Below are 12,729 nucleotides of genomic sequence, written 5' to 3'. Positions count from 1 at the left end.
GTTTGAGGTCACTCACATAGTGGAACACTCAAGCAGTATCCGATACTTGTGAAGATAACGAATTGCTAAGTTAACTACAATAACATGAACTCATGAGTTGAAATGAAATCTAATTCCTTTTCTTCGTTCCTTCTTTCCTATATTTCTTATCATACAATATCTCATAATCTTACTTTAAGAATCATTTCTTTAAGTACCTTGACTCTTATACTTTGTTAGGCATAATCAAGCACCTAGTGCGCCGTTTAAACAAAGTTTCATCTTTTCCATTAATTCTTACTCGAATTACTACATCAATGAGTCCTACTCAATTGTGATGCGAAAAGATACGTTGGTTGTCAAACATTGAAAATCTTGAGTTTGCAACTCAATACCTCATGTTTTATCAAAACTACCTAGTATTTTGAATACATGATGTCCAACCGTCCTTTCGGACTTAATTATAAAAGTCATTCATGAGAATTGTATTTTAGAAATGCTTTTCCTTTCTTTGAGAACTATTCTCAAGGATTTACTTTACCAATCATGTAAACAATATTATTTGATTTAGAATACTATAAATATAAGTGCTAAGTATAACTATTTATCAAGAACATAATAAGTTTGAAATTTAATAGCATTCATGCAAACTTCAATCTTATCAAACGTCTTATTTACGCATAATAATTGTCCCTATTCGGCGAAAATAAGGCGATTCCAAGATCCGAAGAAACAAAGAGTGGTTAAGCATGCTTTGGCTTGTCTTAAACACTCAATCTTCTAGGGTAAGAATTGCCTTGATAATGGCTCTAAGCCACTCTTGGTTAGACAATCGTCGCATCTAATGCATCTTTGACGATGTATCTCTTTTGCCACGGTATGTGAGGACTCCTCACTCATACCGATGAGTTAAACCAAAACCAACGTGCACACCCGGTGTGCCTTATGCCCCTTGGAGAAGTGATGACACCTCGCTTTGGCGTAGCCTACCATCACTCTCGTTCGGTTAGTAAGTGTTGTTTTGGAAAGGCAAGTTTGACTCAATATTATTAGGGACATAGGATTTCTATGTTGGTTGATTTAAGTGAACTTAACTAATCAACGCAACATCAAGAAAACCTAAACATGCATCTAACGAATAATTCACACACACATATATATAAGCATAAAATATAAAGCGAAATTATAGATGCATATTGGCAACTAGCATTACCCCTTGAGATCTTCATATCTTCAAAAGGTCTTCATTTGCAATTCAAGGCTTTGTCTTCCAAGATATGCCGTCTTCAAGACTTAACCAAACTATGCAAAAACTAGTGTATACAACTAGGAATGATCTAAATATTAAAGTACAAAAATACTTAACGGTGCGTAGACCGTATTTAGATTTACAAAAATACATAACGGCACGTAGTCCGTATTTTCTATCCTAGTCGGGTCCTACTAGTTGCCATTTCATAAAACCTGTGAGAGAGAATATATATATTCCATTCATCCATTCACTATTTGTGAATGGCCCATGCAATTTACAAATTAAAACAAAGTAAAATGCATTTAAACAACGCGCGCACTAGTAACTAATCTAGGTGGTTAATCCGATTAACACGCCTAATTAAAACTAGTCAAAGTTGTTTAACCGATTATATAATTTTACGTCATTAATAATTGAAGCTCCTACTAAATTCCGCATTTCCTTAATTAATCTAATTAATTAAGTCGGTAGCACCCAAACTTGTCAAAATGAAATTTGCCAATGCCGCTCAAAAAACCGAGGCCTAGCCTCCAAATTTTTTTTAATTAAAATAAACAAAATTAATTAAAATAAATAAACGGAAAAATAATTAACATCAAGCCTACTACGGCTAGCCACCTCACCGCACCAAGCATACGCACATGCCAAGACCACGAACACACGGCTGCAAGCCGCTGCCACAGCACAGCCGCGCGTGGCCGCTGCCGTGCGTGGCTGCTGCCGCGCGTGTGGCCGCAAGCAAGGCGGCGCTGCCACCTTGGAAGCCACATGTGGGCTGCTATGCAGCCCGGCTCGCCAAGGTGATGCATTGCCTCGTTTTGCGTGCCACGACCTCGGGATTTGATCCCTTTTCGCGAGACAACAATAATTAATTCTAAATTAATTTTAGAACTAATTTAGAGAGCAAAATAAAATTTTAAACAAGTCTAACTTAATAAAATTTTCGAAGTGCAAATAACCAAAATAATTCCAAGAACCATTCTTAATTAAATTGGTTTAGCTTGGTGCAACATAAAATTGAGGCACTTTCTCACTTTCAATTTAATCAATTTAAATTAAACTTGAGAATTTGACAAAGTAAAGGGAAGTTGGAAAAATATGAACTTTAATATTCATAATGAAAATTCCAACATCTGAATTTTTTTTGTGAATCCTTGAAAATTATATCTTCCAACATGAAGATAACCAAATTTATATAACAAAAATCGAAACTTTATGTTTCCAATCAACTCAAAATGATTAAAACATCAAAGTTTAACACAAAATAACATGGAATTTAGTGGTTTTTAAAGTTTCAATCACTTATCACAAATAAAGATTGAATCTTTAACACTTAGGAAGCCTCAAAAATAACACTTTCACACTAAAAGGCAATTAGTTTGCAATTATGTGAAAATAAATCAACCTTTAAGCATCAAATACTACCAAGTAAGTGTGCTTTAAGGGGACATAAAAATGCAGAAAATAATGCAAATAATCAACCATATAATCAACAATTTATGCCATTAATTTTAAGGTTAGAAAAGACTTAAAAATTTTCGTAAAAAACGAAAAACCCCTCGAAAAAGGCATTTCTGGTCAGAATTTGGCTAAAATCATAGGTCCCTTGGGGAGAAAAACCTTTCCAGAACACGTTTTCCACCCAAAATTCACTAGTCTTGGGCGAAAATCTGGGTTCTGGGCCAAACTCGACATTAAAAACGGGATTAAAATAAATAAAACCGAGCTACTAATCTAATTAGCAACTTAAACCAGAAAATTAAGCCAAAATAAACCTTGAAAAAACATGATTATAAAAATAAACGAGCGGGGCTCTGATACCGCTGTTGGTGTTTAGTGAGTCCGACTCATCGCGGAAACAAACCCCGACTCGAGGAACCACTCGCAATAATTAAAATCATAAAGCATAAATAAATAATCACAGAGAAAAGATAACGAATCTTACCCTCGAAGCGAGCTTCGCCCAAAAACCGGGGCTCTACTTGAAAGCTACGAGCACGTCAAGCGCCGCGCCTCCGACGGTATCCACCCACAAAAGGCGAACACAACTTTAAGGTCCGCTACCTTGGGGTTAGCAAGGTCCGACCAAAACCCGAGTGTTATATGAGTTTAAGAGTTTTCCCAAAAATTATGGAATGCTCTTTTTAACTCCCACTCAAGCAAAGAATTCTCAAGCCATTCCATGACTATTTATAAGGAAGTATGCCTTGTGAATTTTACTCATCTTTCAATGTGGGACTTTTCACAAAAAGATCCCACATGGAAAGATTGGTGAATTCAACCCTTAGTTAAATAAACAAAAGAACAAGTAACAAGTGTCACATGGTTAGGTGTGGACCACTTTTCACTCGGTCCCCAAGGCATTTCACATGCAATGTGAACTAACCATGTGTCACCCAACCTTGAGCCCCAAGTTGGGTTCGGTTGGCCCATTTTATTTTGGCCCGTGTCCATGACCCATCAACCCGGGTCCACGGCCATTGCCACATGTGTCGCCACCGTGGCGCGCCGCCACCATGGCGCTGCCACGTGGCACGCTGCCAACGTGGCATGCTGCCACTTGGTGGCTGCCAATGTGGTGGCTGCCAACGTGGCATGCTCCTATTGGGCATGCATTCCTAGCCTTTCGCGTGGCTAGGATTTTACTTGTTACTTGATGCATTTTACCGTCTCGCCAAATCCTAAATTTTGGCTCGACATTTGAGATTCTCAGACGCTCGGTTTCGACGCTCCAAGCTCGAATTTCCGACGTCTAAATGTTTAACACTCGGGCGACGAATTAATTTCTTCCGAATTAATTCGTCGAGTTGGTTCGTATATTTTTCTTGGGTGTGACCCGAAGGGTTCAGTCAAGATTAAGCTGTAATATTAATTATATTAATATTACTGATCGGAAGCGGCTTTCACCCAGGAATTCCGATCACTTGACCTTACTGAATATATTAGCTTTCTAATAATTCTAAACCCGCTATCAGAATAATACACTTGTTCGAAGGACACCATTCCTTTTAGTTTGGAACCATATATGATCATTATATGTTGTAATAAATGTTCGTGGTAGGCTTGAGTTAATGAAATCGGTGCAAGTTGTAAATCGGTAAATTGACAGTTTAAAGGCAAATTGGATGGTTTCACCCACCCAATTGGACTCCCATAAGGGTATTAGGGATCATGGTAAACATTTCAACAATTTTTATTTCCAGGCGAAAAAATGTAAAATAATTCCAAAATTGAAGTCTAATATCCATGTTTTTTGAGAAATTTTGGAGGTTTCGGGGCCTGGTGTCGAAAAGTTTAAAAATTTTGGGGAATGCATTTCAGGGTCATATAATGTCGTTTAGAACCATATATAATCATTATTTGTTGTCATAAATGTTCGTGGCAGGGTTGAGTTAATGAAATCGATGCAAGTTGTAAACCGGTAAATTGCTCATTTAAAAGCAAATTGGATGGTTCCACCCACCCAACGGGACTCCCGGACGCTATTAGGGACCATAGTAAAAATTTCGGCAATTTTTATTTCCGGGCGAAAATAAGTCTAAAAATTCCAAAATTGAAGGCTATTATCCACGCTTTTTGAGAAATTTTGGAGGTTTCAGGGCCCGGTGTCAAAAGGCCTTAAGATTTTAGGAGATACATCTCGGGGTTATATAATTCCGTTTGGAATCATATATAATCATTATATTTTGTCATAAATGTTCATGGTAGGCTTGAGTTAATGAAATCGGTGCAAGTTGAAAACCGGTAAATTGGCCTTTTAAAGACAAATTGGATGGTTCCACCCACCCAATTGGACTCCCGGATAGTATTAGAGACAATTTTTATTTCTGGGCGAAAAAAATTCAAAAATTAAACGTTAATATCCACCTTATTGAGAAATTTTGGAGTCTTCGGAGCCCAGTGTCTAAAACTCTCGAAATTCTTGCGAATATATCTCAGGGTCATACAATGTTGTTTGGAACTATATATGATCATTATTTGTTGTCATAATTGTTCGTGGTAGGCTTGAGTAAATGAAATCAATGCAAGTTGTAAACCGGTAAATTGGTCGTTTAAAGGCAAATTGAATGATTCCACACACCCAATTGGACTCTCGAAGGGTATTAGGGATCACAATTTTTGAGAAATTTTTGAGGTTTCAGAGCTCGGTGTCGAAAAGTCTTGAAATTATATGGGATACATCTTGGGGTCATATAATGTCGTATGGAACCATATATGATCATTATTTGTTTTAATTAATGTTCGTGGTAGGCTTGAATTAATGAAATCGGTGTAAGTTGTAAACCGGTAAATGTGTTGTTTAAAGGCAAATTGGATGGTTCCACCCACCCAATTAGACTCCTAGAGGGTATTAGGGACCATGGTAAACATTTCGACAATTTTTATTTCCGTGCAAAAAAAATTAAAAAATTTCAAAATTGAAGGCTAATATCCACGCTTTTTGAGAAATTTTTAAGGTTTCGGGGTCCGGTGTAGAAATGTATTAATACTTTAAGGGATACATCTCGGGGTCATATAATGTCGTTTGGGACCATATATGATCATTATATGTTGTCATAATTGTTCGTATTAGGCTTGACTAGAGATGGCAGTGGGTCGGGTTAAATGGGAGACCCGCCCAAGTGGGGCGGGGATGGAGGGAGGTTTGGCGGGTGATGGGGCGGGGATGGGTATAAAATGTGTACCCGCCATGGGTGATGGGGAGGGTATGGATTTTAAAGTAGACCCACCCCATATCCGCCCCGCCCCGTACCCACTTTATACACGCACCATATTTCTTTTAGAAGAGTTGAGAATTTATGAAACTTGATACCCCCTAAGACCCAATAAGCTTGAATAGTGAAAGTCCCAATTTTCTTAACCTATAATTTGATATAATCGTCATTAATGTGATACAATAGAGCATCATGGCAAAGGGTTTGGGACGATTTTGGGGCGCGTATGAGGTGGGTATGAATATCCAAGTGGGTGATAGGGTGGGGATGGATCCTATCTTGTACCCGGTGGGGCGGGTATGGATGTGGATATTGTACCCGCCACGGGTGGTGGGGCGGGGATGGGTATAAGATTTTTAGGCGAGTATGGGTATGAAGGTACCATCATCCGCATCCGACCCGCCCCATTGCCATCCCTAGGCTTGACTTAATGAAATCCGTGCAAGTTGTAAATCGGTAATTAAATTAACCGTTTAAAGGCAAATTGGATGGATCCACCAACTCAATTGGACTCCCGGAGGATATTAGGGACCATGGTAAACATTTCGGAAATTTTTATTTTCGGGCAAAAATAAGTCAAAAAGTTCCAAAATTGAAGACTAATATCCACGTTTTTTTTAGAAATTTTTTGGAGGTTTCAGGGGCCCGGTGTCGAAAAGTCTTGAAATTTAAGGGGATACATCTCGGGTTCATGTAATGCTGTTTGGAACCATATATGATCATTATTTGTTGTCATAAATGTTCGTGGTAGGCTTGAGTTAATGAAAACGATGCAAGTTGTAAACCGGTAAATTGCTCGTTTAAAGGCAAATTGGATGGTTCCACCTACCCAATTGGACTCCGGGTGGGTATTATGGACCATGGTAAACATTTTGGCAATTTTTATTTACGGGCGAAAAAAGTCAAAAAATTCAAAAATTGAAGGCGAATATCCACGCTTTTTGAGAAATTTGGAGTCTTCGGGGCCCAGTATCTAAAAGTTTTGAAATTCTAGGGAATACATCTCGGGGTCATATAATGTCGTTTGAAACCATATATGATCATTATATGTTTGTTATAAATGTTCGTGGTAGGCTTGAATTAATGAAATCGGTGCAGGTTGTAAACAAGTAAATTGGTCGTTTAAAGGCAAATTGGATGTTTCCACCCACCCAATTGGACTTCCGAGGGTATTAGGGACCACGGTAAATATTTCGGCAATTTTTATTTCCATGCGAAAAAAAGTCAAAAAATTCCAAAATTGAAGGCTAATATCCATGCTTTTTTAGAAATTTAGGTCAGGTTAGTAACAAGTTGGGTTAAATTCGGGTTTTGACGGGTTGAAACGGGTTTAGGTCAATTTCTGTTCAAGTCGGGTTCAGTTCAGGTCAATAATTTACGGATTACATTCGGGTCGGGTCATCTCCAGTTCAGTTCATGTTCGGGTTTGGGTCTCACTTACTCGGGTCAACTCGGGTTTAGGGTTGGTTTCAGGTTGTGTTTGGGTCATCGTTTTTTCTGGTTCAGATGGTTCGGTTAATAATTGGGTTTGAGTCGAGATTTCGGGTCGGGTCAACTTTTGACAGCTCTAGTTGGGACGACGTGACTTTTCATTTGATAACTCATTCATAACGGTTGCCAAGCAACAAAAAAGTCAGCTTGCATAATATGACTATTAATTTTCTTGCACTTGCTCAAAATAAAGTCTGTGTTGAAAAAATAAAGGCTATGTTACATTGACTTGGGTACCCATGTCCCATAAGAGTATGTGTTCAAGTGTCTGACTCGGCTAATTTGTGAAAAGGTTTTATGATTTTGAAATAAAAGTAAAGTGTCTTAATATCATACTCATGTTCAGACTGTAGAGGGTTCGACACGGGTAGTTCAGGTGAAATGTAGAGTTCATGTAGCACAAAGACATACAAAGTAATTGTGACATAAACAATTCATGGCTCATTTAATCTTCTCCCTGCGTCAATTACATGCTTCCAATAGGAGCAAGGAACACTGGGGCCTCAGCTAAAACAATGCTCATTTGTATTATATGGTATGTTTGATGCGCTGCAGTCGAGCATGCTTGATGTGGACCACGCGCACCCAGTTTGGGTTGGCAATGCCGGGATACAATAGTAACTTAAGTACTATGTTATCACATGTTTTACAGGAGAGACCTGTACTTCTGTCAAATAATACCCTAAAATTGCAATTAATATTTAACAGAAGTAATACAACAAGTGAAGAAGATGGAAAGCTTTCGAAATGTTATGTTATTTTCTTTTCAGTTAGATGTTCATCGTCAAAAAAAAAAAAAAAAAATCCATCCGTAGAGAAAAAAAAAAACAATCAATTTCTGCAGAGATCAAGGGTCGTTAATTATGCCTTGCTCTAACTTTCTACACACAACTACATATTCTACAAAGCCAATCCTACAATATTGCAACAATACACAAGTGGGGAAAAATGAGTAGGAAAGAAAAAAGACGGAGACACAGCTATCTCGATTCAATTGCATGAGTTTCTGAGCCTCTTAAGAAAGATCTGCGCCACCAAATCTGGAAAGCTTTGCTAAGATTAGGGCATTCAGTTCCATGCTTAGAGAAACATCTAAACCATTCCATGAACAATGCATACTGCTGCTTCAGAGGAAGTGTAAGTAGGGATTGACCCATAGCTTCCTCCAATTCCCTCACATTCAATCCCTTTCTACACCTCTGCAACCAACCAAAGTCCAGAAGCATAGGACTAAACCACGAGTTGAGAAGCCCAAACCTTGATTCAGCCTGGCATTGCAATTTCCTCGTCCCCATGGCAACAAACAGAACTGCCGAGACACGGCTTAGTTCATATCTCACCATAGGTGACGCTTTTTGATGCATTTCAAGTAAATCCTTCTGATAGGCCCACAAGTCAACAAAATCTTCTGCCATCTGACGATCAAGTAAGATTTCTAACAACCAATTGATGTTTTCGACCTGCCACGATATGGATTCAATTAAGGGTTTTTCTACGCTTTTTTTGTTACTGGCCTGCTCAAGAGGGGTAGTGTCAGTGGCCTCTTGGAAAAGGCTAATTAAAGAAGAAATGCTACACCGACAGAGGGAGTAGAGATCCTCTTTGCTGATGTCAAGATAGTCTTTCTCATAAACTGAGCTTCTAGATAAGAGACCTGTAACCATGGATTTGAGCTCATTTCTTGCTTTGGCATTTTCACAAGTGGTGATGGAACGAACAATCTGGCTTGCCAAGTTCTGCTGAGGAGAATTACAGTCATTGAGGTTGAGTCTAGAGAATATCTCATTATTAATTCCATCATCAAACTTAAACTTTGTGAAGAGTCTCCTAAGCTTCTCCTCCTCTTCCTCCGTCCAAGGAACAGCCTCAAGGTACTTTAAGCAGGAGTGAACACCTCTGTTGAACGTGATGCTTGCCGATAACTACAGGAAAAGATAAATCAGGGCAAGCAAAATGTCAATGTTTGCTAAAAATGTAATGATATTTAGTGCACATGCATTTCTAATACTGAATTGAACACAATGGTATAATAACTATAATTCCGACCAAAAGACTTATTTTCCTCCTTCCTATAGTATAAACACTATCTTCAACTCTGATACAAAATTTTAAAAAGAGATTTCCTCTTTCTTATGATAGACTACCAGGCATACAATCAGCTACAAACGCAGCATTGGAATGTTTCTCACTTTCTCAAGGGTATCTACATGGAGCATATACTCGAAATCTGACAACACATATACCTGAGTTCTCTATACAAGTATACAGATCAAAAACCTAATGAAAATATGGATAAAATAAATATGTGATACACCAGCCCTCACTTGCATAGTTGCATGTAACAATTCCGAAGTATGATCCTCCCCCAGGCCCCCACGTTGAAAATTACATCTATATGAAAGCAATAGGTAAGAATTTACTGCATATGAATGTTTTGTGAGGACGCTGAAACCGCCAAAGATAATGCCAAGATGACAGGATATGTCATCAACACATTTAGTTACATATATCCAGCTTTTGCAGAGATGGTATCGAACAGGCAGAGCTTTCACGAAGTTTTACCTAGACATCATGAAAGATTACAGGTTTTCTGGCATTCTCTGACTTTAGGAATGTAAATTCTCATTTATTCAACCTTTAGAAGGCCATCAGAAATTTATACGGAGTAACAATTATGCTTACACCCAAAATGACAACCAGCAGCAGGGTATCAATTAACTCAGTGAAAGCTGGGAAACATACTAAGTTCACAAATCTATGAAGGTTCTTGTAGCACTTTCACAAAATCTCACTAACACACATTATATTACTTTCTCAATCAATATTATTCGTAAGTTCCCAATTTCACTATACACTATACACCATTCTAGTATTGAATGAACAACTGCCAGGAGATAGTAAGCTTAGGGGAAAATGTGAAGCCTGTCTATGTACATTACTCACAAAGCCCAATTACATATATGCCTCCAGACTTGTAGAAAGGCCAGCAATTATAATCACCTTCTCAATTCCCCTTTAAATCAATTGACAAATCCATTTTTCTTTCACATTGATCAGTAACTAATAATGACCAAGATATTTAATGGCGTTCATCCATTGCATTCTATCCTATACTTGACAGTTGACACCAACTGACCCACCTCAAAACTACACATCCCTTTACTTTCTATAGACAACACCATAAGGGCCATAAAAGCCATAAATATCCAAAACTGCGAATGTAAGTTAGTATTTGATAGTTCTCAACTAACCAATATACGAGCATTGACTGTTTAGGCTGGAAATCAAAGCACAATTTGATATACCACTGAGTTTAATTACACTAAGGTTCAACACAGCCCACATTACAATCCCATGCTTACTCTACCATCAAAATATAACATTGTGTACATGCAAAAAAGGAGTTAAAAGCTTAAAACAACTAATAATAATTGTGTTATAAGCTAAACATTGGAGATCAAAAGCCAAATCCTTCCTAATAGTATAGGCAATTAATAATTAGCTAATCAATGAATGTGATCCCACATTCATTTCACAAGCATCAAAAACAAATTGACAACAACACTCAAAGATAACATTAAAGCATATACTTCGTATTCAAATAGGTTCAAGAGATCAATAACATAAAATGATGTATACCTCAAGAATATCGATAGCGCGAAAAGCTCCAATCTTAATGAGCTTCTTAGTGATATCATCTTCAAACATAAGCTCAATAGTTTCCCTGAAAACACCCAAATTCTCAACCTCAGGAACCTCAATCCTACAAAACCCACCATTCTTCTTGGAATTCTTAATCAACCCATCAAACAAACAACTATTTTCCCCCAAAACCTTAGAATTTAACTCCAAAACCAAACACCCACCACCATATTTCCCCTTCAAACTCAACCTCACATCAAACACACTTTCCTCCTCACTAACCCCACCTTCATCCTCACCCCCATTTTCTCTCTCCTCCCCCAAATCAACCTTTCGAGTTGAACCCAGTTCCTGACTCAGCTCCTGTTCCTGACCCACATTGCTAAGTTTAGGAGGAATCATATCCGAATCAATTGGGGAAACCCGACCCGGAGATAGAATCCGACGACGGTCGATCCGACTAACAATACCCAACCCAGATTTGGAGCTCTGAGGTGAATTAGGGAAAGAATTAAGGGATTTTGACAAGGTTTCAGAAATGGGTGGACCCACAATTTTGTGGGATGTTTTGGAAGAAGAAATCGAAAGGGTTTCAGGGGATTTTGGTGGGCTTTTGAAAGAACAACACCATGAAGAAGAAGATGGTTTTGCAGTGGTTGTAATGGCGGTTTTCCGGCGAAATTGTTGTTCCCGGCGACGACCCTTTTGAGGATTCCGGTAAGAATCCATTGAAATGGGGTTAGATCAAAGAAATTGCAGAGCAAAATTGAGGGAGAAAAGGGGGATTTAGATTGCTTGAATTAGGGTTATGGAATCACTGACAAGTGAGTTGGAAAGGGGAGGAAAGAGAAGAAGAGTAGAGTAGTAAAATTGGAGTATTGAAATTAGGAATTGAATAGTTAAGGGAGAATCTTGGATTATTGTTTGATTATTTTGTTTGATAGTTTTGTTTGGTAATACAAGTATCCGTTTTCTTGTTGGACAGAGTTGCAGTTTGTGAATGGAAGAGAGAGAAGATGAAGAAGAAGGTGGGGGTAGTGTGGTACAAACTACAAAGGTTAAAATTAGGAAAATTTGTTTGATCTAGATTCCAATTTAGTGATAATAATAGCATTTATGTGTGTAATTGGAAAGATTTTAATTTGTTAATAATAATCTTGGATTTTGGTGATCTTACATGGTGGATAAACATTGATGTATCGTTGATTAATCAACTTAAATTATGAAGATAAATTTTGGTGATGTAATCTAAGGATTTAATCTAACAAGTATTATTGCGACATTTAAGTTGTTCGGGTCTAGTCGATTCGATTTTAGTCCGGCTTTAGGTGATAAGTCAATCAATTTGGTTTTCGGACTATTCAAGGATAATCAAATTAGGTCATATATACTAAGGGATTGTTCTCTTACGTTGAAATTCAGTTCAGTTCAGTCCAGTTCAGCTCAGTTCAGTTCAGCTCCTAATTTCCTTCTCTTATAAAATATTCAGTTCAGTTCAGCTCAATTCAGTTCAGTTCAGTCCAGCTGAGTTCAGTCAATGAGAACAAGCCCTAAATATTGTCAAATATCATTTAGATTGTTATGACAATAAATTATACAATGTTAACACATTTGTGTTGGATTAATTGATCCTGGTTGAGCCACACCCTT

General features: G+C 37.9%; 1 protein-coding gene across 1 annotated transcript; it reads right to left on the bottom strand.

Annotated features, from left to right (window-relative positions):
• Positions 1 to 8,255: 8,255 nt before the first annotated feature.
• Positions 8,256 to 12,234, bottom strand: LOC110701266 (BTB/POZ domain-containing protein At2g13690-like). The gene is made up of 2 exons (XM_021878885.1): positions 11,077 to 12,234; positions 8,256 to 9,359 (listed from the first exon to the last, which is right to left on the bottom strand). Exons 1-2 carry the CDS (start codon positions 11,806 to 11,808, stop codon positions 8,418 to 8,420), a joined length of 1,674 nt encoding a protein of 557 aa, XP_021734577.1. The 5' UTR covers positions 11,809 to 12,234; the 3' UTR covers positions 8,256 to 8,417.
• Positions 12,235 to 12,729: the final 495 nt, after the last annotated feature.

This window comes from Chenopodium quinoa, unplaced genomic scaffold, assembly GCF_001683475.1.
Source record: "Chenopodium quinoa cultivar QQ74 unplaced genomic scaffold, ASM168347v1, whole genome shotgun sequence".
Taxonomy (NCBI): domain Eukaryota; kingdom Viridiplantae; phylum Streptophyta; class Magnoliopsida; order Caryophyllales; family Amaranthaceae; genus Chenopodium; species Chenopodium quinoa.
Note: the sequence above shows the minus strand (reverse complement) of the source record. Positions and strands in the feature narration are given on the sequence as shown.